The sequence below is a fragment of the Sarcophilus harrisii genome, chromosome 6 (assembly GCF_902635505.1).
Source record: "Sarcophilus harrisii chromosome 6, mSarHar1.11, whole genome shotgun sequence".
Classification (NCBI taxonomy): domain Eukaryota; kingdom Metazoa; phylum Chordata; class Mammalia; order Dasyuromorphia; family Dasyuridae; genus Sarcophilus; species Sarcophilus harrisii.
In genome coordinates this window covers 1,248,894-1,271,656 of record NC_045431.1, presented here as the reverse complement: position 1 = coordinate 1,271,656, position 22,763 = coordinate 1,248,894, and the positions used below count along the sequence as shown (strand labels likewise).

Here is a 22,763-nt window from a genome sequence, read left to right as displayed (position 1 = left end):
TATGCCCAAATGGACCTAAGACTAAGACTTTGGAAGTTCCCTCTAGTGATGCAGAAGGCAACCCATCCTGCCTATCCTGTGTGCCTCTGGTCCATGTTCTTCCATCTGTTTGGCACAGGGTAATCAACCCTAGAGGTTTTCCTCATTTTTTCCTGGTTAATAGTAAACTCCAATCAGAGTATCACATCTTCTCCTGCTTCTGTTTATTTTCATCCAAATATGAATCCTTCTGGCTCTTAGATTTCCTATATTATCTTTTTATTTTACAAATCTATTCCATCTCTCTTCCTTCCCAGCCTCTGAATGCACATATACATTTAATTTTGTTCTTCCAAAAGCTACCACTCTAGCTCAGAATCAATGATTTCAGTGGCATTTCATTTCTCAAGACTCAATGATACCCATGAGGTCAAATTTGTGTTCCTGTGATTCATCTCACTTAATCGTAACAACTTGGGTATTAATATTAGCCACTTTTGGATTTTATTTCCTATAAATTCTGGTCATCTCCTGTCCTCCCAATTACATTAGAGTTATAAAATTAAAATTCTTAGCTTGACATCATGAACAGTTTTCTCCTTCCTCCTTCCCTTTATTAGTTTTTGGTTTTATTTGCAAATTCATTTTCATCAGCCCTTGTTAAGAATCCTCTATCCCTGGCTACAAGGCTGTAATACCCTTATCATAATGCAAAATGCAGAAATAATTCTCACATAGACCCCTATTTAAAGACATTGATGGAGAAGTCAGGAGAAAGCAACATTCTCTCTCTCTCTATATATATATGCATATATTTCTATTTATATATTTATATACATATATGTATATGTACATATATACATATACATATTATATATACATATATTTAAAATTATTCAAAAATCTTCCTAGAGCATTATAAAGTTTGAGATATAAGCCTAAGAAAAATGCATTTTAATTTTATTTTCAAATTCTTGATTTTTTCATAATTTATTTGATGCTACTCTTATGGCAAAGAAAAAAAGGCAGGAAAATTTTATTTTGCAGTCTTTGAAGGTTTATGAGATACCTCAGAAGGACAAAATTGTTTCTCTAGAGGGGATAATGAAGATAAATGGAGGGAACTGTAAACAATCAAAGTTGGAAAGCAAATAAAAGGTCGCCCAGTCACACCTTCTACCTTTCTAATCAGGGAAAGAATCCATCCAATAATACTCTTGACAAAAAGGTACACTTACTGACAGAGAACTTTCTATTTTTAATTACTCTTCCATTTCTGGATATTCTCACTTAGTAGCAGTTAATTTATTACATTATCCATTATTTTATGCTAAAATTTGAAAAGCTTGTGGGGTTATCATAGAACTATTTCTAGCAATCTTTGAACAACTGCAAAGAATGGGAACGATCCTAAGATATTAAAGATAGGCAAATAAATCAGTTTTCCAAAGGAATCTTTATAAACGTTGGATTTTAGCAAATAGAGATTAGGTTGAATTTCAAATCTGCCAATTTCTAAACTTTCTGATCGAGTAAGCCACAATCCAACTCCTAGCCTTAGTTTCTTCATCTCCAAAATGGGGATAAAAATAGTCTCATTACCTATCTCATGCTGTTGTTATGAAGAAAGCATTTTTGTAAACTTTAAAGCTCCATAGAAACAGCATCTATTAGTCGTCTTATTTAGCCAAAACTATCATTTTGCTTGGAAGATCATTTATATTTTGAAAGTCATATGGAGATAGAAGTAAAATGTCATCTTCACCACATTTTAACCTTCCCCACATTCCTGATTAGTGAATGGCACTTGCCAGCAAAGACTCTGATTTCCTACTCCAATCGCTCTCTACTGAGTCATCTTCACAGCATCCCACCTGTACCTCTCCTGTTCCAAGTCAGTGATCAAAATTCCAATTAGTCAACACCAATCACCTCATCAGCAATTTCTGCTGTTTCTGAGTTAGAAATTAGTTATCTCCGAGTACATGTAAGACAAAATCTTAGTCTGCTTTATTCCTACCAACTTTGATTTATGCAAAGTTCCAACTTTTCATCTTGAATTTCATATCTAGCATTAGTTACAACATTGATTTCTGTCTCAGTCTAGATCCATAGAGACATCTCTCAGGGAAGGGGCAGAAAGATGTGTGTCCTGTCCTCAGGGTTTCTAAATTCAGTATTCTTTCCATTATCCTGTGCAAATGAACAAATCTATTTCTTACCATCTTCAATACCTGGACTTAAGAAAAAAAAATAAGCTCTTAATGTACACACAGAAAAGGCCAGCCATTCTCACAATTCCAGATGCTCTAAAATTGGCTCTTCAACTGTATTTAAAACCCTTGCCATGAATAAAAAATAACCAACAAAACCCTGTAAGGAATACCAGCCATAAAAAAACTTTCTGTGTCTGAAGGATGCTACCTATAACAGGGATGCCTGCAGGGGACACATTCAAGGTGGAATCAGATTCTGAGATTCTGATTAAAGCTCCCCCTATGCCAATCAGCAATTGTTCTGAAATCTAGAGCCTTAGAGAATATGCCACTGCCACAACCACACAGCTAGTATGGGAAAGAGGCAGGATCGGAATCTATATTGTCCTGACTCTGGAGTCACGCTGTCACAGATTTCAGTTTATTGATCTATAACATGGGGAAGTAGCACTGTAATCTCTGAGGTCATTTATAGCTCCAATATCCTTTGTTCTATGTTCTAACCTTTGAAATAATTTCAACATTGCGATTCTGTGCTGTGCGTCCCACTGCATTCAGCTATTAAACGGGATTATACAAGAAAAAGTATTTACGGAACAGATGAGAGATGTCTTTGAACATCCTGTGTTTGATGGCTTGCATTGGTGGGTTCCCAATAAACGCCCACTGAAGGAATAAAGGAGCAGATTCTACATCTAAGTACTTTAATAACACGTAGCTAAAACTTCCAAAAACCCACAAATAACAAATCATCATCATCCTGAATAAAATCTAAATAATATAGATTTCATGGGTATTCTTTGCATTCCCATCTTCTGGAAAACTAAAAATGTTAAGGAACACAGACATAAAATAAATAAGCAGATCATACTTCAAAATGGAAGCCATTGCTTCTGAAAAGATGTTTAATTCACAACTAGTTCCCTATACAGGGTCCTTGAGTCCAAGAGTTCATGTCATGAAGAAGAGTTCAAGTAAAAAGATATATATATAGCCTCAAGAAGAGGAGACTGAAGGGACTGGAAGGTTACTTAGAAGGTTGGACTCTTGAAATATTTAAAAGGTTATTAACTTCAAAAGGGATTGACCTATTCTGTTTGTCTCAAGAGAGCAGAACTAAGAGTAATACAGCAAGAAAAAGGAGGGTTTTTTGTTTTGGTTTGGTTTTTTGTTCAGGCATTTCAGAAATACCTGATTCATCATGCTTCCATTTGGGGTTTTCTTACCAAAAATCCTGGAATGATTTGTCATTTTCTTCTCTAGCCCATTTTATAAATGGGGAAACTGAGGCAAACAGGGTTACGCGACTAGGAATATGACTAGGAATACTCAGCTAGTAGATGCCAGGCATTATATCCATTGTGTCACTTAGCTATCCTAAGTAGGAGTTATAAAGAGGCAAATTCAAGATTGAAGTCAAAATCTTCCTAATAATTAGAGCTGCCCCCAAAACAGACTTAACTGCATAGAGAGATAATGACTTTCTCATTCCATTCAAGTGAAAGGTAAAAAATTTTCTTGCCCAATGCCTTTGGGGTATGGGTGGGACTAAGTGGATACTCAATTACTTGAACTTTAAAATTCCATGATTCTGCAGTAACTGCTCACCTTTTCACTGAGTTTCACACCTACTAACAACTGTTACAAAAATAAATTAAAAATGTCTAAGGGAAGCCAATCATTTAGAAATGGTTCTTTTTTATTTTGAAGAACACAAGAAAAACTATTCAATCCATTGGAACATCTTGAGAGAATATATATCATTCAGATAATATTCTATTAGCAGTTTTAAGGGAGCGAGAAATTAACATCAATGTTTATGTTGAAGGAAAGATTTTTCCCTCTGAGAATTTTTTTCAGAGTCTATGTTTAATAGGGTTTGAATTAGTTCCACAAAATCCCACACGTGGCTCAAAAAAATCAATTGTGAAGTTCCATGATGGAGATGGAGTGGCTGTTCAAAAATCTCACAAAGAATTCAGTCTTAGGGATCAGAGGTTCAATATAACCCAAATGGGAGGTGGCCATTCACCGAACCTTTGCCATCTTAATTGATATTAATAACAAAACTAACTTACAGAATGAAGTTGGTGAGGATATATCACTCAATAATTTATTCCATAATCAAATTACAGCCACAATACCATACCCTACTCAGAGTGCCCCATTTTAAGACCACTGAGACACAGCATGGTACACCAGAAGGATCACTGGATCTGGAGCCAGGAGTTCAAATTCCATCTTAGACATTTAAGTAGTTGTGTCATCCTTGTCAAATTCCTTGCTTCTTCTATTCCTCAGTTTTCTCATCTACAAATGGGAAGAGGGGAACAGTATCGATTCCTTTTAATATCCTTTCTAGCCATAAAGCTATGATTCTCTGCAGTACTTCCAAAGGTAGCAAAGAAATTATGGTGAGTATAAGAGACCACATCATGACAGGATCATATAAAGGAACTGGAAACATCAACCTCACAAAGAGAATCTCTAAGAAGACTGTGATCACTTTTCAATGTATTTTATTAACTGTCATGTGGCAAAAGCACAAAACATTTTTTTTTGCTTGGATGTGAAATGAAGAAATAGTAACAATGGGCAGCACTTAGAGGCAGATGGATGAAGACTTCTTAAAAGAGAACCCCAAAAAATCATAACTTCTTCAGAAAAGGGAATGGTTTGCTTTAGGAGGTATTCAGTGCTTACTGAAGAGCTTCAGAGTTCAAGCCTTATCTAAATTATGAATCCCTTCTACATCAATGGAAAGCCTGAACAGATGCAGAGGCTGGAGGGTGACTTGAATGGGAAGTTGTAAGGGAGAAATCGTGGTCAAAAATAGGCTAGACTATTTCTCAGCCTATCTCAGGGTACCTTCCAACTGAGATTCTTTCATGCAGTGAGAAACTACTCCTCGTTCAAAAGTGGAATAAGAGTCCTCTAGGATATAATGAGTTTCTCCTCCAAGAAGTTCTTCAGGCAAAATACACATCATCATTTACTTTTGGGTTATAAGTAGAAAAGATTCCAATGTTAAAACTGTAACATATGAATCAAGAAGTATAGCTAGCAGAACGCATCTAAAGAAGGGAAACTCCATTGGAAAAGTAGCTCTTGCTCAGCACTCTAATATAATTTACCCCATTTAATCCTGCTTTTTCTGCTCTGCCACCTTGCTGGTTAGAGGAATTTTAGGTTACAGAAGGCATAAAAGCATGAGGCCAATTTATTCTAGAGTATAAGAAGTTCAAGAAAGAGAAATAATTAGGAAGCACCAAGGCAGAAGAGTGATATTTTGTTAAGAGGGCTGAGGTTCAAATCTAGGCTCTGATGCAGTGTCAAGCAAACAATTACAGCTCTCTGAGCATCTGCAACCTCACAAAAATGGGGGGAATAGATTGGAAGGGTTGAGTAAAATAGGGCATGGAAAGAATGAATGAAAGTTCAAAGTGTGCCATAAATTATTTGAAAAGTCACAAATCTTTGACGTTCTAGACCTAACTTTGCCTCATATGCTTCTCAACCTTTTTGAGGCTTTGTGATCAAAGCAGATACATGCAAATCCTCAAAGCTGTGGGCTCTGGCAGAAAGGGAAACGCCTACTGCAAGTGAAAATCTCATCCTTGGTAAGAACTTAGTGCACAAACCCCCAGGGGATTGCCTGAAACCCATAATGTTCATGTGCGTTCATTCCAGCAATATATTTTCTTTTTTTTTTTTATTATAATTTTTTTATTGACAGAGCCCATGCCTGGGTAATTTTTTACAACATTATCCCTTGCACTCACTTCTGTTCCAACTTTTCCCCTCCCTCCCTTCACTCCCTCTCCCAGATGGCAAGCAGTCCTATACAAGTTAAATATGTCATAGTGTAGTCTAGATACAATATTTGTGTGCAGAACCGAACAGTTCTCTTGTTGCACAGTAAGAATTGGATTCAGAAGTTAAAAATAACCTGGGAAGAAAAACAAAAATGCAAGTAGTCCACATTCATTTCCCACTGTTCTTTCTTTGGGTGTAGTCAGCAATATATTTTCAATCTCCAGTAAGTTGATGGAACATGGGGCAGTGAGAAGAACTCAGCTGTGAGTCGCCCGACTGAAGTTGGCATTCTGACCATGGTTCTTAGCGAGCATTTCCCTTCTCTGGATCCCAGTTTTCTTATCTATGAATTTAGGGAGTTTAAAGAAATATTCTCCAAGGGTCCTGCTCTGACATCAGAGTTTCCATGGTATCTGACACTGAGTCTGTAAGCATGAGCAAGAACATCCACCCCTCTGAGGCTCATTTTCTTCTCTGTCAATCTTTGTATGACCTACCTCATAGACCGTTAGGAGAAAACACTGGGGAAACAAAAAAATATAGATGCTAAAAGCAATGCTCAGAGAAGACTGTGCCCCTAATTCCATAGTTAGAGGAAGTGATGTGATAACAAGCCAGGGATGTTAATTCCAGTATCAGCCAACTTTGCTTTGTCTTACATTATCTCCCAACTGGAGTAATTTTAAGCAGAATTTTTGGGGTAGCCATCACTCTAAGCACCCATTAAATTATAGCACAGAATGTCCTAAAATATTGTAATATGCAAAAGGCAGACATGCTGTCTTTGTGGCACATTCATGTCACATGTACCAACAGGGAGTTCAACCTTTACAAAGCAAGGGAGAATTTATAAGCCAAGGATGGGACAGCTTGTGGTAGCTAGAATGCGACAGAGGACCCAGTAATTTCTATACACATAATAAAATCAGCTATCAAAGCTGCTTCCTCTCCCCAGTATCTCAGCAAAAATACGAATCCACAGACTTCTAGACATATTAATGCCCATCCAATGTCCATGGTTTATTGGACATTTTTATTTAGCTGTGGTCACAAACAGGGGCTTTATTGGGTGGTAAAAGAATCTGAAATAAAATCAATGCATCCACGCCAAGGAATAAAAGCTGTAAAAGCTGGGGACAAATAACAGAGGCTATTGATACTTTTTCCAGAGTCATCTGAAGGATAAAGGGAATGTCCTTTACTTTGTCTAGAAGAACTGGGTTCATACAATTAAATCTCAATGCAACACAAAGAAAGTCACTTTATTTTTCAAGGATTCAACGTTCCTATTTGTATATCCAGAATAAAATAATCACTATTTTCCAGGATTACAGTGATCAAGGTGCTATAGAAGTGGGTTATTATTATTATTATTATTGACTACAAATGTGATGAGGTTAAGACATTACAAGAACCACCACAAATTTCAAAGTTGGAAGTACCTCAAAAATGACAAAGCCCATTATCTTACAAACTAGGAATATCATGGCCAGAGATTTCCAATGGCTTGGTCCAGATGACTCAGCTGGTTAGTGACAAAGCTAGGCCTGAAACCCATGCCTTCCAAATCCCAATTCAGATCCCATTCCACTAGCTCACTGCAAGCTTTGCCTTCAATGATCCTCTCATCGAGCAGGGAAAACACACTGTCCAAACTGGCGCGATGTAGCTTTAAGATCAGAAAAACAAATAAGTAACTTCCATTGAGTAATATTGCCATTGATATATGGCATCTTCACCCATGGCTGCCTTTTCCTGAGGGGGAAAGATTAAAGGACATGCCATATCCAAGTCCCATTTGAATGTATTTTCTCCTTTTTCCCATCTTCTTAGTCCACTTTTTTGACTATCTCCTTTGCCTCTGTCATTCTGCTGGACTTCATGTAATTCTGAATTGTATATATTTTGTATCCTCTGCCATCCAGACTCTAAGTTCCTTGAAGATAGAGGATCTTTCATGTTTTATATTCACAGCCTATCATGATGCTTATACATGGTAGAAGCTTAGCACATGTTTGTTAAACTTGAATAAATCAGTTGTGTGAACTTTTAGACTTCACTTAATTCTTCTTGACTCGTTTCCTCTTATGTAAAATATGGATATCGAGTTTGATGGCCTCTAAGATCCCCTTTTTTCACAACATGGGAACCCAAGATGCTTTTGTAGAGCAGCCAGCCTTTTTCTTTTCATTAGGGAAACCTACTTGAACAAGCAGGATAAGATCAGATGATCACATAGCTCAAGAGAACAGATATGGACAAGACTGGAAATGCCCAAGCCAATTTTATGTTTCTATGAACCTATTTTTACCTAAATCCATTCCAATGGTGCTGGGAATAAATATGGGTAGCTTAATTTTTTTAAATCCAGGCTTCACTTTTTCAATACTTCAAGTCACCTATTGCATGAGGCAACAAGCAAATATAGCCAACTGTCCTTCAATGCCTTCCCTTTCCATTAAATGACTTTTTCACAAACCCATCTTAAGATCCTCCATTAATCTAGACAATGTCTAAAGGACTTTAAAGGCAAAAACAAAAGAAAACAAAACAAAATCCATAAGCAGGATCTCCATAGAAGTAATCATAAATCCAGCACCATACTTCTTGGTCTACCTATGCAACCTCTTCTCACTAGGTTGCAAGGAACCTTTTTAATTGATTGCAAGGAAAACTTGGTCTGACTAAAACAACGAGCTTAGAAATAAATACAGTGTTATGGGTTCCTGAATATGGCTGCTACAGGCAAAGGAGACTTAATTTTTCCCTTTGTTTGTCTGAATTGCTTGCTTCAATTTTATGCTGACATCCCTAGCTATCTGATCTTGAGGATACAGTTCTCCAAGGATATGTAAGCCTGTCTTACAAAGGAGCAGGGAACCCAGAAAAGTTACGCATAATTCTGAATTGGAAAAAAAAAAGATATTTAACCAATTGCCATACTTTCAGGAATTTGTTGCAAAAAGACCTGCACTTAAAAGAAAATTTAACATATAAGATCTAAGAGAAATAAAGGGTAAACATCCAAGCTTAATTACAAGGGACTCAATTAAGGCAAATTTTCTTTTTTTATAGGTGGAAGTATAAAACCATATAGCTAAGATATAAGAGTATTAATCATTGGGTAGTTCAAAAGAAAGAATAGAATAGAGCTTAGTATGATGTGATTCTGTAAAGCAAACCATGCAGGAAAATGTTGAAAAGATAATTATCTTATCCAAATAAGGTGAAAGAGTAAGAATTGATGCAGAGGAATTAGAAGGGGAAGAGGGCTGAAAGTTCTGGAACCCTCTCATCAGGAATGGATTAAAGAGGAAAAGATACATATACACACATGTCTAAAAAGGTATAAAAATCTTCTAAATTCAGAAAGAAATAGGAGGATAAGGGAAGAGGAAAAATGTAACTAAAGTTTCTATTTCATCATGAAATTCATAAACAAAAAAACCAGGCTAGGATTTGACAACTTCGATGAATTATTCCTTATCAGAATGGATATTTTTAGTAGTTAAAAACCGATTTAAAATTTATATGAATGAAATCATTTATATTCTGAATGGTATTTCGCCTCTTGTAGCTAGTGAGCATTACAAGAAATAAAAAACTGGAAAATCACAGTTAATTAAGAGCTTAAGATTACAAAGAAATTCTCACATCTCAAATACTCAGAGGCCTAACATCATTACGTTAAGATTTCCAACCAATTGACGGAGGTATACTTCTAAATCACAGAGGCAATTAAAAAATAAGGCTGAATAAATGGGGGAAAACAAACTCCTTTCAGAGACAGCTGTGCAATGTATTGAGGACAATTAAAAAAACAAAACTTTTATTATATTCATAAACCAAATCCTGCCTGTTCTGGTCCTTTTTGGTATTTTCCAGTCAAGTAGAATTTATACTTACTATTTGATCCTCAGCAAGTCTCTTAGCCTCCCCATATTTCAATGCTCTCCTTTATAAAGTGGGGATAATAATATCCCCCACCTCACAGGGTCATTGTGAGGATTAGGTGAATCAACATATGTTAAGCAATAAATGTTAAAGTCTCATACAGATACTAGTTATTATCATTATTTCTGAAATTATTTTCCTTTCTATAATATTAGTCCAAATCCAGGCCTTCCTTTCCCTAAAAATAGGAATGTTTAAGAACACAAGAGCGAACTATTATTGTTTTCTGAGTCCCATGATTTTAGATATAATGAATCATTCAGAATTTAAGGAATCAATAATCAATCAATTAGCATTCATTACTCACCTACTGAAGGCCAGCACCATACTAAAGCCTGAGTATACCAACTGGTTAGGCAGAGAGCTACTTAATTGTTGTTAAACAAGGCGAGAGATTGTTTATGTGTTTGTTTTTAAATGAAAACAATTGACATTTGCATAGAAATTGATAGTTTCATGGTACAAGAAACCAGAAGACATTTCAAAATTGCAGGTAAACAAAAAGCTCAGCATGTGGTATCTCCCCTTCATCCTCTCTCAACTCCATCCAGCCCCACAATAAAATATAAGCCCCTTGAGGAAAAGAACTTTTATTTTTGCCTTTGCACATTTATCTCTATATCGACAGAGCTTAGCACCGTGCCTGGAACATAATTGTTGGCTATTAATATTTATTGAATCGATTTGATAAAGTACAAAAAATGGAAAGCTGACTCATCACCTCTCCTCTGAGAAAGATGGACAAAACGTCAGAAGAGTCAGCATCTCCAAACACCAAGAGGCAATAAGATCCATCATTTTGTCCGGGACAACTTTATCTGAGAGTTCTGGATCAATGAGCATTTATTAAGCACTCCCTATGTGTCAACCCCCCTGGAGCAATGGGGGGCAGGGATAAAGAGCAAAAGTGGAATAATCCCTGCTTTCAAGGTGTTGATAATCTATCATGGGATGGGACACAGTTACATGTAGGATACTATACATTATATAAAATAAAGTAGTTAAAAAACAAGGCAGGGAGGGAGAAGAAATGAAAACAGTCAACCATGAAGAGAATCACAGCTTATCTTTTAGAGGAAGAAATAGGAAATTCTCTGAAGAACTTTATAAGATCCTCAAAACCAAGTCAGCCTTCATCTCCTTTATCAAGTCAATTTGATGGAGGAGTAGTAAAGCCAAGTACACACAGACACCCCAAACCCATGATTTTAACAAAGAAAACCTATGCTATTGGGATCAGGAGGTCCTATCTAATATTTCCAACAGATCTCTAGGGGGTTGGGGGGCATTACCATTCCATGAAGAAAGGAAGGGAAGTTTTCATCATCCTGACTTTGCAGGCAGGGAACTACAGCTGGAAGCAAGGTACAAAGCAAAATCTTCTCACTGTTTTCTTCGATCGCTTAAAAGGTAACTTCCAACTCACAAATGCTCTGATCCCAACACTCCAAGGCCAAAAGGCAACCTTTTGGCATTTCCTGATATTTCCTGTTGGTATTCCTCCCATCAACATTAATCACAAACCTTTTATCTTTTAGCACATGATCTTTTGAGAATGGCTGAGATCTGAAAAACTTATAATCTAATTTCACTGGCTGGTTCTTAGCCAAGGACTATTTGGCCTAGTCCATTCCTGTTGTCTGTGCGGTAAAGGCCAGAGAGAGGGAAGTCCACATGATCATAGAATCACAGCACGAGACTTATGGTGAAAGGACTTCTAGAGCTAACTCCTCTAACTTCCTTTACTGACAAATGAGTAAGCTGAAGTTTAAGAAAAGCAAAGGATTTCCTAGCATGAAGGTACATGATTAATGGGGGGAAAGAAAACCAAATTATTTGAACAGACAAAAATTAACATTAGTTCATTCTCATATTTTGGTCTGATCAGAGTCATATACATGTTTTATAGGAATTCCAACAAAACTTCTATTTGAAATTTTTTTTAAGTCATAAAACATTCTGAGTTGGGTATAAAGTAGTGATTATCTCAGGGAAATTAGGGTTCCCTTAGAAAAGTCAAATTCTTTTCACATCTAGTCTGATTTCTATTTACAATTCACTAAATAACCTCTCTAATTGATAGCTTTACCTGAATCCCCATTTTCTCAACAAAATTCTCCTCTTTTCCCCATTTATGATTTCCTGGTTATATCGTAGGACTTGGTCACATTTCTGTAGATCTTTGCCATCATGGACTTTCACAATAATTCTTTTGTTTAGTCCTTATAATAACTTATTAAAATATGCAAAACGGGGATTGTTTCTATTTTACTGATAAGGAAACTGAGGCTCATAAAAAACTATGTGGCTTGCTCAAGGTCACACAGCTGACGAGAGCTGACACTGGGAGCTGAACTTTGGCTTTCTGACCAGGTGATTAATGCCCATTCTAGCCACACAAAGCTGCCTCTGCGCAAACTGTATTTTACATCCAGCAAAGTAAAGTCCTCAGGGTCCTAGTGATAAGTTGTGGAATTAATAGAACTTAGTTTCCTGGTGCTAAATTGATACTGAATTGTTCAAGTTCAGAATAAGAAGAATGAAAAGGGAGGAGAGGCAGAACCGTTATTTGCAGCTTGACGTTACAGAGTTCTACAACCCAGAATAACCCAAAATGTGATGGAGGAAAAGAATTCATCATTCACTTGGTTCCCCAAGGGTTGGGCAGGCAAATAAATGTGCTCATGTTAACAGAGGCACAGGCAAGGAGACAACTTGAAGGAGGACAAAGCTCGAGTGGGGATTCTTACTCTTCTAAGGCTTGAACCATGCTTCCTGGCTCCTCGGCTGATAGTATGTCGATGATTTGGTCACTGATGGCGAATTCTTCACTCACACCATCCACAAATGTGAACTGCGAGTACTCCAGCTTGCTTTCTTGATGGGGGCTCTGCTCGACCTGCAGAGGAATTTTAGAAAACCTAAGTTATGCTGCTATCTGGGAAACAGCAAGACTCAAAGATAAACTAGACCGATGCCAGAGACTAAAGAGGAAATTATCACTAAACTTCCTTGGTTTATAACCAGTTGTAGAGCCATAGAATGTTAGAGTGGGGAAGGAACATAAAAATATTGAATATAGAAAGATTGTACTAAAAGGGGCCTTAGGCCATAACACGTTACAATTGGAAGGGATCACAGAATGCCAGCATTAGAGCTTTCTGAACACAGAACATTAGAACTATGAAAGAACCTTGGAGAACATGAGATCTAGGCCCTTCACTTTAGAAAGCAGGAAACTGAACCTCAAAGAGAGTTGTCTTATGCAAACAGAAGGTACATGGTATAGCCAGGACATATATCTAGGTTTCAAAGGATCTTAGAGAGGTTGGACCCAGAGGGCATGTAGTAGAAACTGGACCCAAAACACATTTTTACCAAAATATTCCCAGCCAGTGGTCATCCTGTCTCCACCTGAACATTTTCAGTTACACAGAATTTACTAACTCCGGAGGAAATTCTTAGACATAGGAATAATTTAATATAGGAAATATCTTCCTATCCATTACAAGTCAACATAATCATCTACAACTTCAACCCACTATTTCTAGCTCAGTTTTTAGTGATCCATCAAAAACCATTCTAACATTTGTCTACATGACAATCCCTCTAATACTTGGGGGAAAAAACATTGCTGTTCCTCCTTAGGTCTGTTCTTCTACAATATCAATATAAACAGTTTATTGAATGAATATATCTTGTCATATGTCATGTTTTCAAGTCTTCTCACCATTCTCTTATGGATGCACTCCAGGTTGTCAGCTGAATGAAATACTTTGAGTGGGGTCTGCCCAGGATGGGACAAAGGACAGGGCTATAATCTCCACTATTCTGGACACTGTGCCAAAGTCTAAGATTGCCTTAGAATTTTTGTTAGCCATATCATACTCTTGAATCATGAAACTTGCACCCCACTAAATTTTTTTAGATCTTTTCCACAGGAATCATTGTCTGGAGACAGCTGGTTGGCTCAGGGATAGAGCAGTGGGCCTGGATATGGGCTCAAATTCACTCACAGATACTTACTAGCGGTATGACACTGGGAAAATCACTTCACCTCTGTTTACCTTAAGCCACTAGAGAAGGATAAGGCAAAACATCACAGTATCTTTGCCAAGAAAACCCCGAAGACAGTACTGGCATGCTATGGGCCATGGGGTCACAAAGAGATAAACACAAGTGAACTGAAAACCCACTCTACCCCATATTTATGTGGGTGACATTTTAATTGATATGTAAGACTCAAAATTTATTCATATTAAATTTCATATTATTAGAGATCACCCTTCTAAGATGTCAAAGTACTTTTAGATTCTGACCACCATGGAACATGTAAGTTACCCACATAAATAATAATATGCCTCTACACTTTTACCCAAGTTTCTTTAGCACTTTTCAGTTTGGGTGTCTAAAACTACACTAGCAAGATGGAGACCCCATTTTTTTCCATTTTATTTTGTGCTACATAGAGGAGAAAGCTCTCACTTCAATGGAACACCAATTATGTTTCTCTGCAAACTATTCAGAGTAAACTATGTAAATATAGGGGTGGCCAATCAAACCATGTATTTTTCCTACATTTCCCAAGGTATAATTACAAAAAGAAAGCAAAATACTGAAATAGATGGAGATGATTTGATTCAGGTTAAAAATTACCATGAATTTTCAAGACAAAATGTTCAAAGATCTTCAAAATTGGAATCAAATTAACACATTGCTAATTACTTTGCCAAGACTGTGATCTCTTTTTAAGACATGGAATTAAGTCTTGTCATGGTTTTTGTCTGATTTTTTTTTCCCAACACAATACATTAATGAGATCCATGAATGTTAAAAACAATAAGCTAAAGGACAAAAATGAAAGCAGGTAGAAGTATGTGGTCAATGATGGCATGTTTGGGAGATGGGGTAAAAATCCTCTCTAGGAATATTTTTAACTGAAAACGGAGGTAGCTTATTTTTATGCCATTCAATATTTCTTCAATTCTGTTACAGAAAAAACTCAAGGAAATTAAGAATTAATGTAGTTGGAATATAGTAGAGATGAGAGGAAAGCGAGCTGAAGAGACTTGGATTCAAATTTCACCTTGTAACTTTGGCCAAGGAACTTCTCCAAGCTTTAGTTTCTTAAACTGTAAATTTTTAAATTTTTTCAGAATTTTTTTAATATGGAGTTTGTGGATTCTTAATAGATTTTTGGGGGGAAGCACAACTTGGATAAAAAATAAAGCTTTATTTTCAACTGAATTTTGCATTTCCTTCAACTGTTTTAAAACCTTATCCTGAGAAGGGGTCTATACACTTCATTAAACTTCCAAAGGAGCTCTCTAAACACCCCCCCAAAAAAAGATGAAGAACTTCTGGATACTATGATGTCTAAGGAAACCCTGACCCTTGAAACTCCATGAAATCAAGGGTCAAAGCTTTTATTTCAATGACTGACTTTGTTCAATATATTTGCTTCTTGATTCACCATCACAAGTCACTATGGCAGCTTGATGGTGCAGAGGAGAGAGTGTTTCTCTTAGTGTCAGGAACACAGGAATCTGACTCCTTCATTAGATGTCTACCAGCTGTGTGACGGTGGGGATAATAAGAGTACTCACTGCATAGGGTCTGAGGATCAATTTTGTCCGACATTTAGAAAATCTTAAAATGCCACAGGTTTATTTGTAAATGTAAATCATTATTATGATTTGGACCATTCTAAGCATTGGTCTCCTACCAGCCACACTGCTCTCTAGCAGAGAAAATTGTGCTACTTGGTGGCCAAATGCACACGCGCGCGCGTGAGAGAGAGAGATTCAGAAATTCAAGGTATTTTGCTACATTGATATGCTATCCCTTACAAGGACCATAAACAGTTATTCCTTTCATTAATGTACTACAGCTCTCACTCACATACTCCCTATTGTAATACTAGAAGGTTAAGGCTGAAGGACACACTAGAGGTCATCAGCTGCAACCCTTTTTCTGTGCAATTGAGAAAAAAGAGTCCCAAAGTCACATAATTGTTTCATGAAATAATTGGCCCTAGAACTTGAACCTGCTAATTCTATCTAGTGCTTTAATCCATTAACACTGGTGGCTTCCCATAATGTAGATGTAACTGTCTGGAATTGGGAGTCATGAAACTTTAAATACTCCAGGTTTTATTTTCCTCATTTTGCAGATGAGAAAACCAAGGGTCAAAAAATAATTAACTGCCTATGGAAGCAAATAAATAATGCTGTATACAGACTACTGGTTTTTGAACCAGTAAGAGAATCAGGAAGACCTTACTTAAATTTGGCGTTAGAAACTTGCTACCTTTGTGACCTTGGGAAGTCAATCCTCTGTCTGCCTCAGTTTCCTCTACTGTAAAAAGGGATTGATAATAATAGTATCTACTTCCCAGGGTTATTGAGAGGGTAAATGAGCTAATGTTTGTAAAGGGTTAATACAATGTCTGGCATATGATAGGTAATGTCTTCAAGGCTAACATTTCAAGTTCTTGTTCTAAGATCCTTCCCTAGTTTAGGCTTCTGTGATTCAGGTATCCTATTCAGGAGCTTCTTCCTCCAACCAAAGAGTGAAATTTGTCTTAACCTTAACTCAGGCACAGAATGTGCTACTTGAGTTTCAGTACCTGAAAGGAAATTGACTCATATCCATCTGATCATGGAAATCCTCTATTTTTTTCCTGATATTTTTTCTTCTTCTCTCAAGCCATCAACTCCTATTGCTTCTATCATTCAAGACACCAAATTCTGAAATCCAAAATTCCTTCTTGAAATCTTTCAGAGTAACTAGAGGAGCTAGTTCCTATTCCCTTAACCTTCATTTACTGACCACTTGCTTTATACAAGATCCTATACCTGGGACCATTGGGATTCCTGAGATAAATAAAGGGAGGTTTCTAATGGCATGAGGTTTATATTTAGGTGCTTTGGTTAAGAAAAGGACATGATTGTTTTAATACAAAATAGTACTTTTGTACTACAAATGAGGTATAATGTCATCTGCCTTACCTATCTCATGAGAGAAAGCTCTGGATTAGGGTTCAGGGAACTGGGTTCAAGTCCTTTGGCCACTTACTCAATATAGTCTTAAGCAAGTCTCTTCTATGTGTGGTCTGAGCTTCTCTGCTAGAGGGTCAAAAGGTTGGACTATTGAATCTCTAAGTTTCCTTTGGGGCCTAAATTTACGGTCCTAAAAATATGTCACCAACTAAGTGCTTATACAAATCTAAGGTGACATTATTCTTTTTCAGAATTCAGTACAATTTTAATAAAAAAACCAATATTTCTCTTTCAATGTATTCTTTATGCCTTTTTATTTCCAACCATAAAACTTTTTTAAGATGATAGGGTACCTGGATAGGAACAATGTCTATTTTTGTGTAATATATTGTTCAATGGCATTAAGAAATGGAAGCTTTCTGAGATTGCTTGTGCATTATTCATTACATACAATGATCTCTACTTCAACAGTATCAGTAACAAAGAATTGACTATTTTAGGAAGACTGATTTTAGCTGCCTGTAAAGAAATAACATCCAAATGACAGCAACTTGTCAGTAATGGAATAGGTTGCTTCATGGAATGAATTCCCTAAAAGTATTCTAATATAGACTGGATATAGCCAATGATCATTTATTAAACACTTTTTGTATGCAGCATAGTGAAATGGGTACTTTGGGAGATACCAAATATATGTAAGTCAGAGCCTGTATCCCACAGAGCCTAGAGAGAGAGGGGTATCTGACACCAGCCCAGTCAGCTACAATACATAACATTCCAAGAAAAGTTCAGTAGAAAAACACAAATGAACATGATGTGTGAACTCCAGGGATAAAAGTCCTTACTCTGGGGAGAGAAGAATCAGGCAGAGCTTTATAATAACATTCAAAATGCAATTTAAAAGATGAAGAATTAAACAGAAAGCGAGGGCAAGAAGATAAATAACATTGCAGATCTATGAGCAGCATGAACAAAGACCCAGGGAAAGGAATATGTATGTCTAGGACATTTGGGATGCCAAAGCATAGCATATAGGGAGGATGTCAAGCAGATGTATCCTTGTATTAAAGCATGTACTAAATGGCCTCTCAAAGGTCTCTTCTAACATTCTATGGCTTTGATCATGATCAATTGTTATAATTGTAGATTTAGCCTAACCCACCCCAAAACCAACATATTTTACAGCTAAACACCAATAATATCACAGCACAGAAAGAAACTCATGAGTACTCACCCGATTTTTATTACAGAGGATCCATCTGAAACACCGAGATTGAGACATAAATAAAAATATGATGCAGGTAAGTGCCAGAGACACTAAAAAAGCAATGAAAAATCCTGCTGCATGAGCACCATGGTTTGGGGAAACCTATGAGAAACAGAAAAACGAATTTACAGATTCTCTCTAAGATAAACTATAGTTTGTCTAAAGAAAAGATCTATGAGTTTTAGTACATTGTAGGCCAAATATAAGGCAATATTATGTGACAGCTGGAAATATTAAGGGAATCTTAGAACTACAGGGACACCTACAGTTTCTTTAAGCAAAAAGATGATGGGTTATGAGTGCTATATCCTGGTCAGTTCAAATCAGGAATATTGCGTTTGCTTTTGGGTGTCCCACGAGAGGCAGCGTGGGTGAGCAGGTGTCATATCTTGGCATCATGAAGTCTTGGGTTCAAACTTTATCCTAGATACTTAGTACTTCTAACTGGGCAACTAAATCAATCTCACTGAGCCTCATTTACCTCAACTCCAAAATGAGGTGATCAGACCCAATGACTCAGCTAAGTTCTCTTCCAGTTCAGTTCTGAATCTGTATTCTACAATTCTGTTATAAGTTATAATATGGAGCTGTCATGTAGAACTAGAACTTTTTTATTTAGACTCAGAGAATGGAACCCACAGCAAGAATCAGAAACTGCAAAGAAGAAAACATAATTTTGAGGGAAGAGAGGAAAAAAACAAAACTATATAATTGGAGTTGTCCAGAGAATAGATTACACTATCACAGAATATAGGGGTTATTTATTTTTAAATTCCTTTTTAATTTTTTATTGATTACATGCAAAGACTCATTTTTTCTATTCAGGGTTTTTTTTAAGTTCCATATTCTCTCCCTTCCTTTTTCCTTACTCCCCTCCTTGAGAAAGCAAGCAATTTCATACAGATCACACATGTGCAGTCATGCAAAACATTTCCATATTAACCATTTTGCAAAAGAAAAAATGGACCAAATAAAAACCAAAAATCAAACATTACGAATAATAAAGTCAAAATAGTATGCTTCAAGCTGCATTCAGACTCCATTAGTTCTTTCTCTGGACGTAGATAGCATTTTTCATTGCAAGTCCTTCAAAATTGTGTTGGATCATTATTGTGCTGAGATACCCAAGACATTCACAGTCAATCATCATGAATGTTGCTGTTGCTGTAGAAAATGTTCTCCTGGATTCTGCTTATTTTACTATTACCAGTCCATGTAAGTCTGTCCAGGTTTTTTTTTCCTGAAATCTAGCTGCCTTTTATTTTTAAAAGCAAAAAAATTATTCTATTACAGTCACGTACCACAGCTTATTCAGTCATTCCCCAAATAATGGGCATCCCCTTAAGTTCTAATTTTTTTTGCAACCACAAAAAGGGCTGCTAGAAATACAATGTTTGTACATATAGATCATTTTCCCTATTCTTTGATTCTTTAGAGGCATAGACCCAATAGTGGTATCATTGGATCAAAGGGGATATACAGTTTTAAAGCTCTTTAGGCATAATTTCAGATTGCTCAACAGAATGCTTGGATCCGTTCACATATAAGTTCACAACTTCATCAACAATGACTTGGGGTCCTTATTGTTCGACATCCCTCCCACCATCTTATTTTGCTTTTGTGTCACGTTAGCCAATCTGATAGATCTAGGTGGTATCTTAAAGTCCTTATAATTTGTGTTTTTCTAATCAATAGTGATTAAGAATATCTTATATGAATATAGTTTGATTTCTTCTAAAAACTGTGTTCATAACCTTTGATCATTTGTCAATTGAGCAATGACATGTTATAAATTTGCAATAATTCTCTATAAATGTTTAGAAATTAGGTCTTTATCATAGAAACTTCCTATAAAATGTTTTCCCCAGTTTTCTGCTTTCCTTCTAATCTTGCCCACGCTAGCTTTGTTTGTACAAAATAAATCTTTAAATTTGATGCATCAAAATTATCTACTTTACATGCATGCTCTCTTCTCATTTGGTCATATTTTTTTTCTTTTATCCATAAAACTGACATGGTAAAAATATTCTACACTCCCCTAATTTGCTGATATTATCAGTAGAAACTTTTCAAGCACAATTTGGGTAAACATCCCAGCTTTGATATGATGGAGGAAGGGTTCTCTCCATTATAGGTTAGAAGAGCTAGACCCCGAGATCCCTTCCAATTCTGAAAATTCCTAATTTTAAGATTCACCCAAAACTAAGTGAATAGTCTCTGCTCTCACAGACAAATCACCCCCCACCCCTACCCCTACTACTTTGTATTTAACAAGTCATAAGCACAACTAAATCCATAGGAAGCTGGCCCACATCACTTCACCACAAATACAAAGACTACGGAAAGAGAAATTGTCAAAATCTATAGGAGGTAACTAGTGAAGTAGGGATGGTGTCATGTAGAAAATGTAAGGGAGGAAACAGAACCATTCGGAATTGGGAGACTAATAGCCTACATGAAGTGGAATTGAGTCTCGTGATAATTCACATTGAGGTGAATTCTTCAAGACTGCAACATAAAAGCAGAAATTTTCCTGTATTCATTGCTAACGTCTGTGGATAATAAACCTTTCTGTGGGTTAGTCTCTGTCTCTTCATGCCATTCCTTCTCCCTCTTCTTCTGCTTCCCCTCTCTTTGCTTCCCCTATCTCTTTCCAGTTTCCCCTTTTTTCCCCTCCCCTCTCCCCCACCTCTCTCTAACACCCACACAGACTATGTAGATACATAGTTAGCCCCTCCTTTTATCATGTATTTATTTGATGGCATCCTTCATAATGATTTTCCTGAATAAATACTTGTGTAGAAAATGATACAATTCTCTCACACCACTTTTATTTTCCTCCACTTTGTCATCTATAGAACAGAAGTAATAATAGCATCTCTCTACCAGGGTTGTTGTAAGAATCAAGCAGAATCATACTAATAAAGCTCTTAGCATGATGTCTGGTTCACATATAGTCTGGTGTTCTATCCACTGTGCCACCCGACTCTACTGAATCAAATATATTGAAATTATAAATATAGAGGGATCTATTCTTTCAGTCAACTAAGTAATTTTCAAGCTCTTCTTTAAAATGATCTTCCGTGTATCACATTTCGCACCTTTTCTAATACCCTCATCAGAGATATGCTTGGCATTAGTGTATGCATTATATTTAAAATTTTTAATAAATGAGGAGGTATTTGTTTTTAAATTACATGTATGCATACATATCCATATGCACACACATGTGCCTAGAAAGACATGTCATGTGTGTAAATTTGTCCATCTCCCCCATGTAAAAACTCTTCTTTTGGTTGCCATTGCCTTCCAGTATGGTAGACCATATCATGACTAACTTAAGGTCATAGCATTTTATTTTTAGAGGCAACCAGAACCTCAAGTATCATCATGTCCAATCCCTAGATATACTTTTGATAGTGAATGAATATATATATATATATATATATATATATATATATTCCCCCAAATCAGTCAACTCCTTTTAAAATGGTCTTAGAAGAAGAAGTTAAGGACAACTGGAAATGGTGGAGTTGCAATGGTGACCTCATGTGATTCAGTCCAACAAGAGTCCTCATGCATAAAAAGTGATCAAAAAATTATTCAACAAAGCCATTTTTATACATTTGCCCTCCTTAATTCCACTCATTTCCACTTTAAGGATAAAAGTATTTTTCCATATTAAAACTTTTTTACAGAAAAATACTTTCTATTCAAAACATATCTCCTTATTTCCTCTCTTTTCCCATTTGTTTAGTGAGTGCCCTGTCAGATTGACCTTTAGACTTCAAATGACACAGCCATGGCAGCATAGCTTTTGGGAGGAATGAGTTATTTCCATCTTTTTGATCACAATCTAGATGTCAGCAGTCACTGCAACAGAATACAAATTCTTGGGTCAAAACAGCACAGGGCAATCACACAAAAGGGAATTGAGATTATGTTAGAAAAGGTTAATCTAGCCAAAGAAACTCAAAATTTTAACTGGAAAGTGTCTGATGAAAAGGGGACTAGAAAGACAACACTTTCTGCTACTTTGGGAAAGAGGGAGGGAAATTATATGTTCTTCCAGTGCTTTATTCTTTTTTTAATTATTGCCTCTCTCAGAAATCAAACTCATCTCATGCTAACATGAGGAGATTCGAAATGGCATAGGCTCAATCATGTCTGAAAGGTCCACTCCTGCCTAATGAAGACAAGACAACTACCATTCCTGGGATTCAGGTTCTTCCAAAATCTGGCACCAATTAAATTTCTAGTTTTTTTTTTTAAATGTTATGAAATATCTGTGTACAATTAAGTCATTTTCGAAAATCATCTAGGGAAGTCAAATATTGTGGAAATGTACCAATGTCAAATAGCTAGTAGCAAAGTTATGGCTTAAGCCCAGAATTTTCTAACTGTAATAGTAAATCTCTATCTGCTACTCCATGTTACCTTTCTCTTTGCACAGATTTGGTTTTTAGTCCTATTTGGAAGGAAGAGGGAAATAAAAACTGAATTTTCACATGAATTGTTTTTCCAGAATCA

At 36.4% G+C, this 22,763-nt stretch overlaps 1 protein-coding gene across 2 annotated transcripts in view; it reads right to left on the bottom strand.

Annotated features, from left to right (window-relative positions):
- The window catches only part of EVC2 (EvC ciliary complex subunit 2), a 157,463-nt gene that overhangs the window by 89,023 nt on the left and 45,677 nt on the right, over positions 1-22,763 (bottom strand). For both annotated transcript variants that reach the window (XM_031943199.1, XM_031943200.1), the window contains exons 8-9: positions 18,201-18,335; positions 12,716-12,864 (exon numbers count right to left, since the gene is read on the bottom strand). In XM_031943199.1, coding sequence (XP_031799059.1) covers positions 12,716-12,864; positions 18,201-18,335 — 284 coding nt within the window. The remainder of the gene's footprint in view (positions 1-12,715; positions 12,865-18,200; positions 18,336-22,763) is intronic.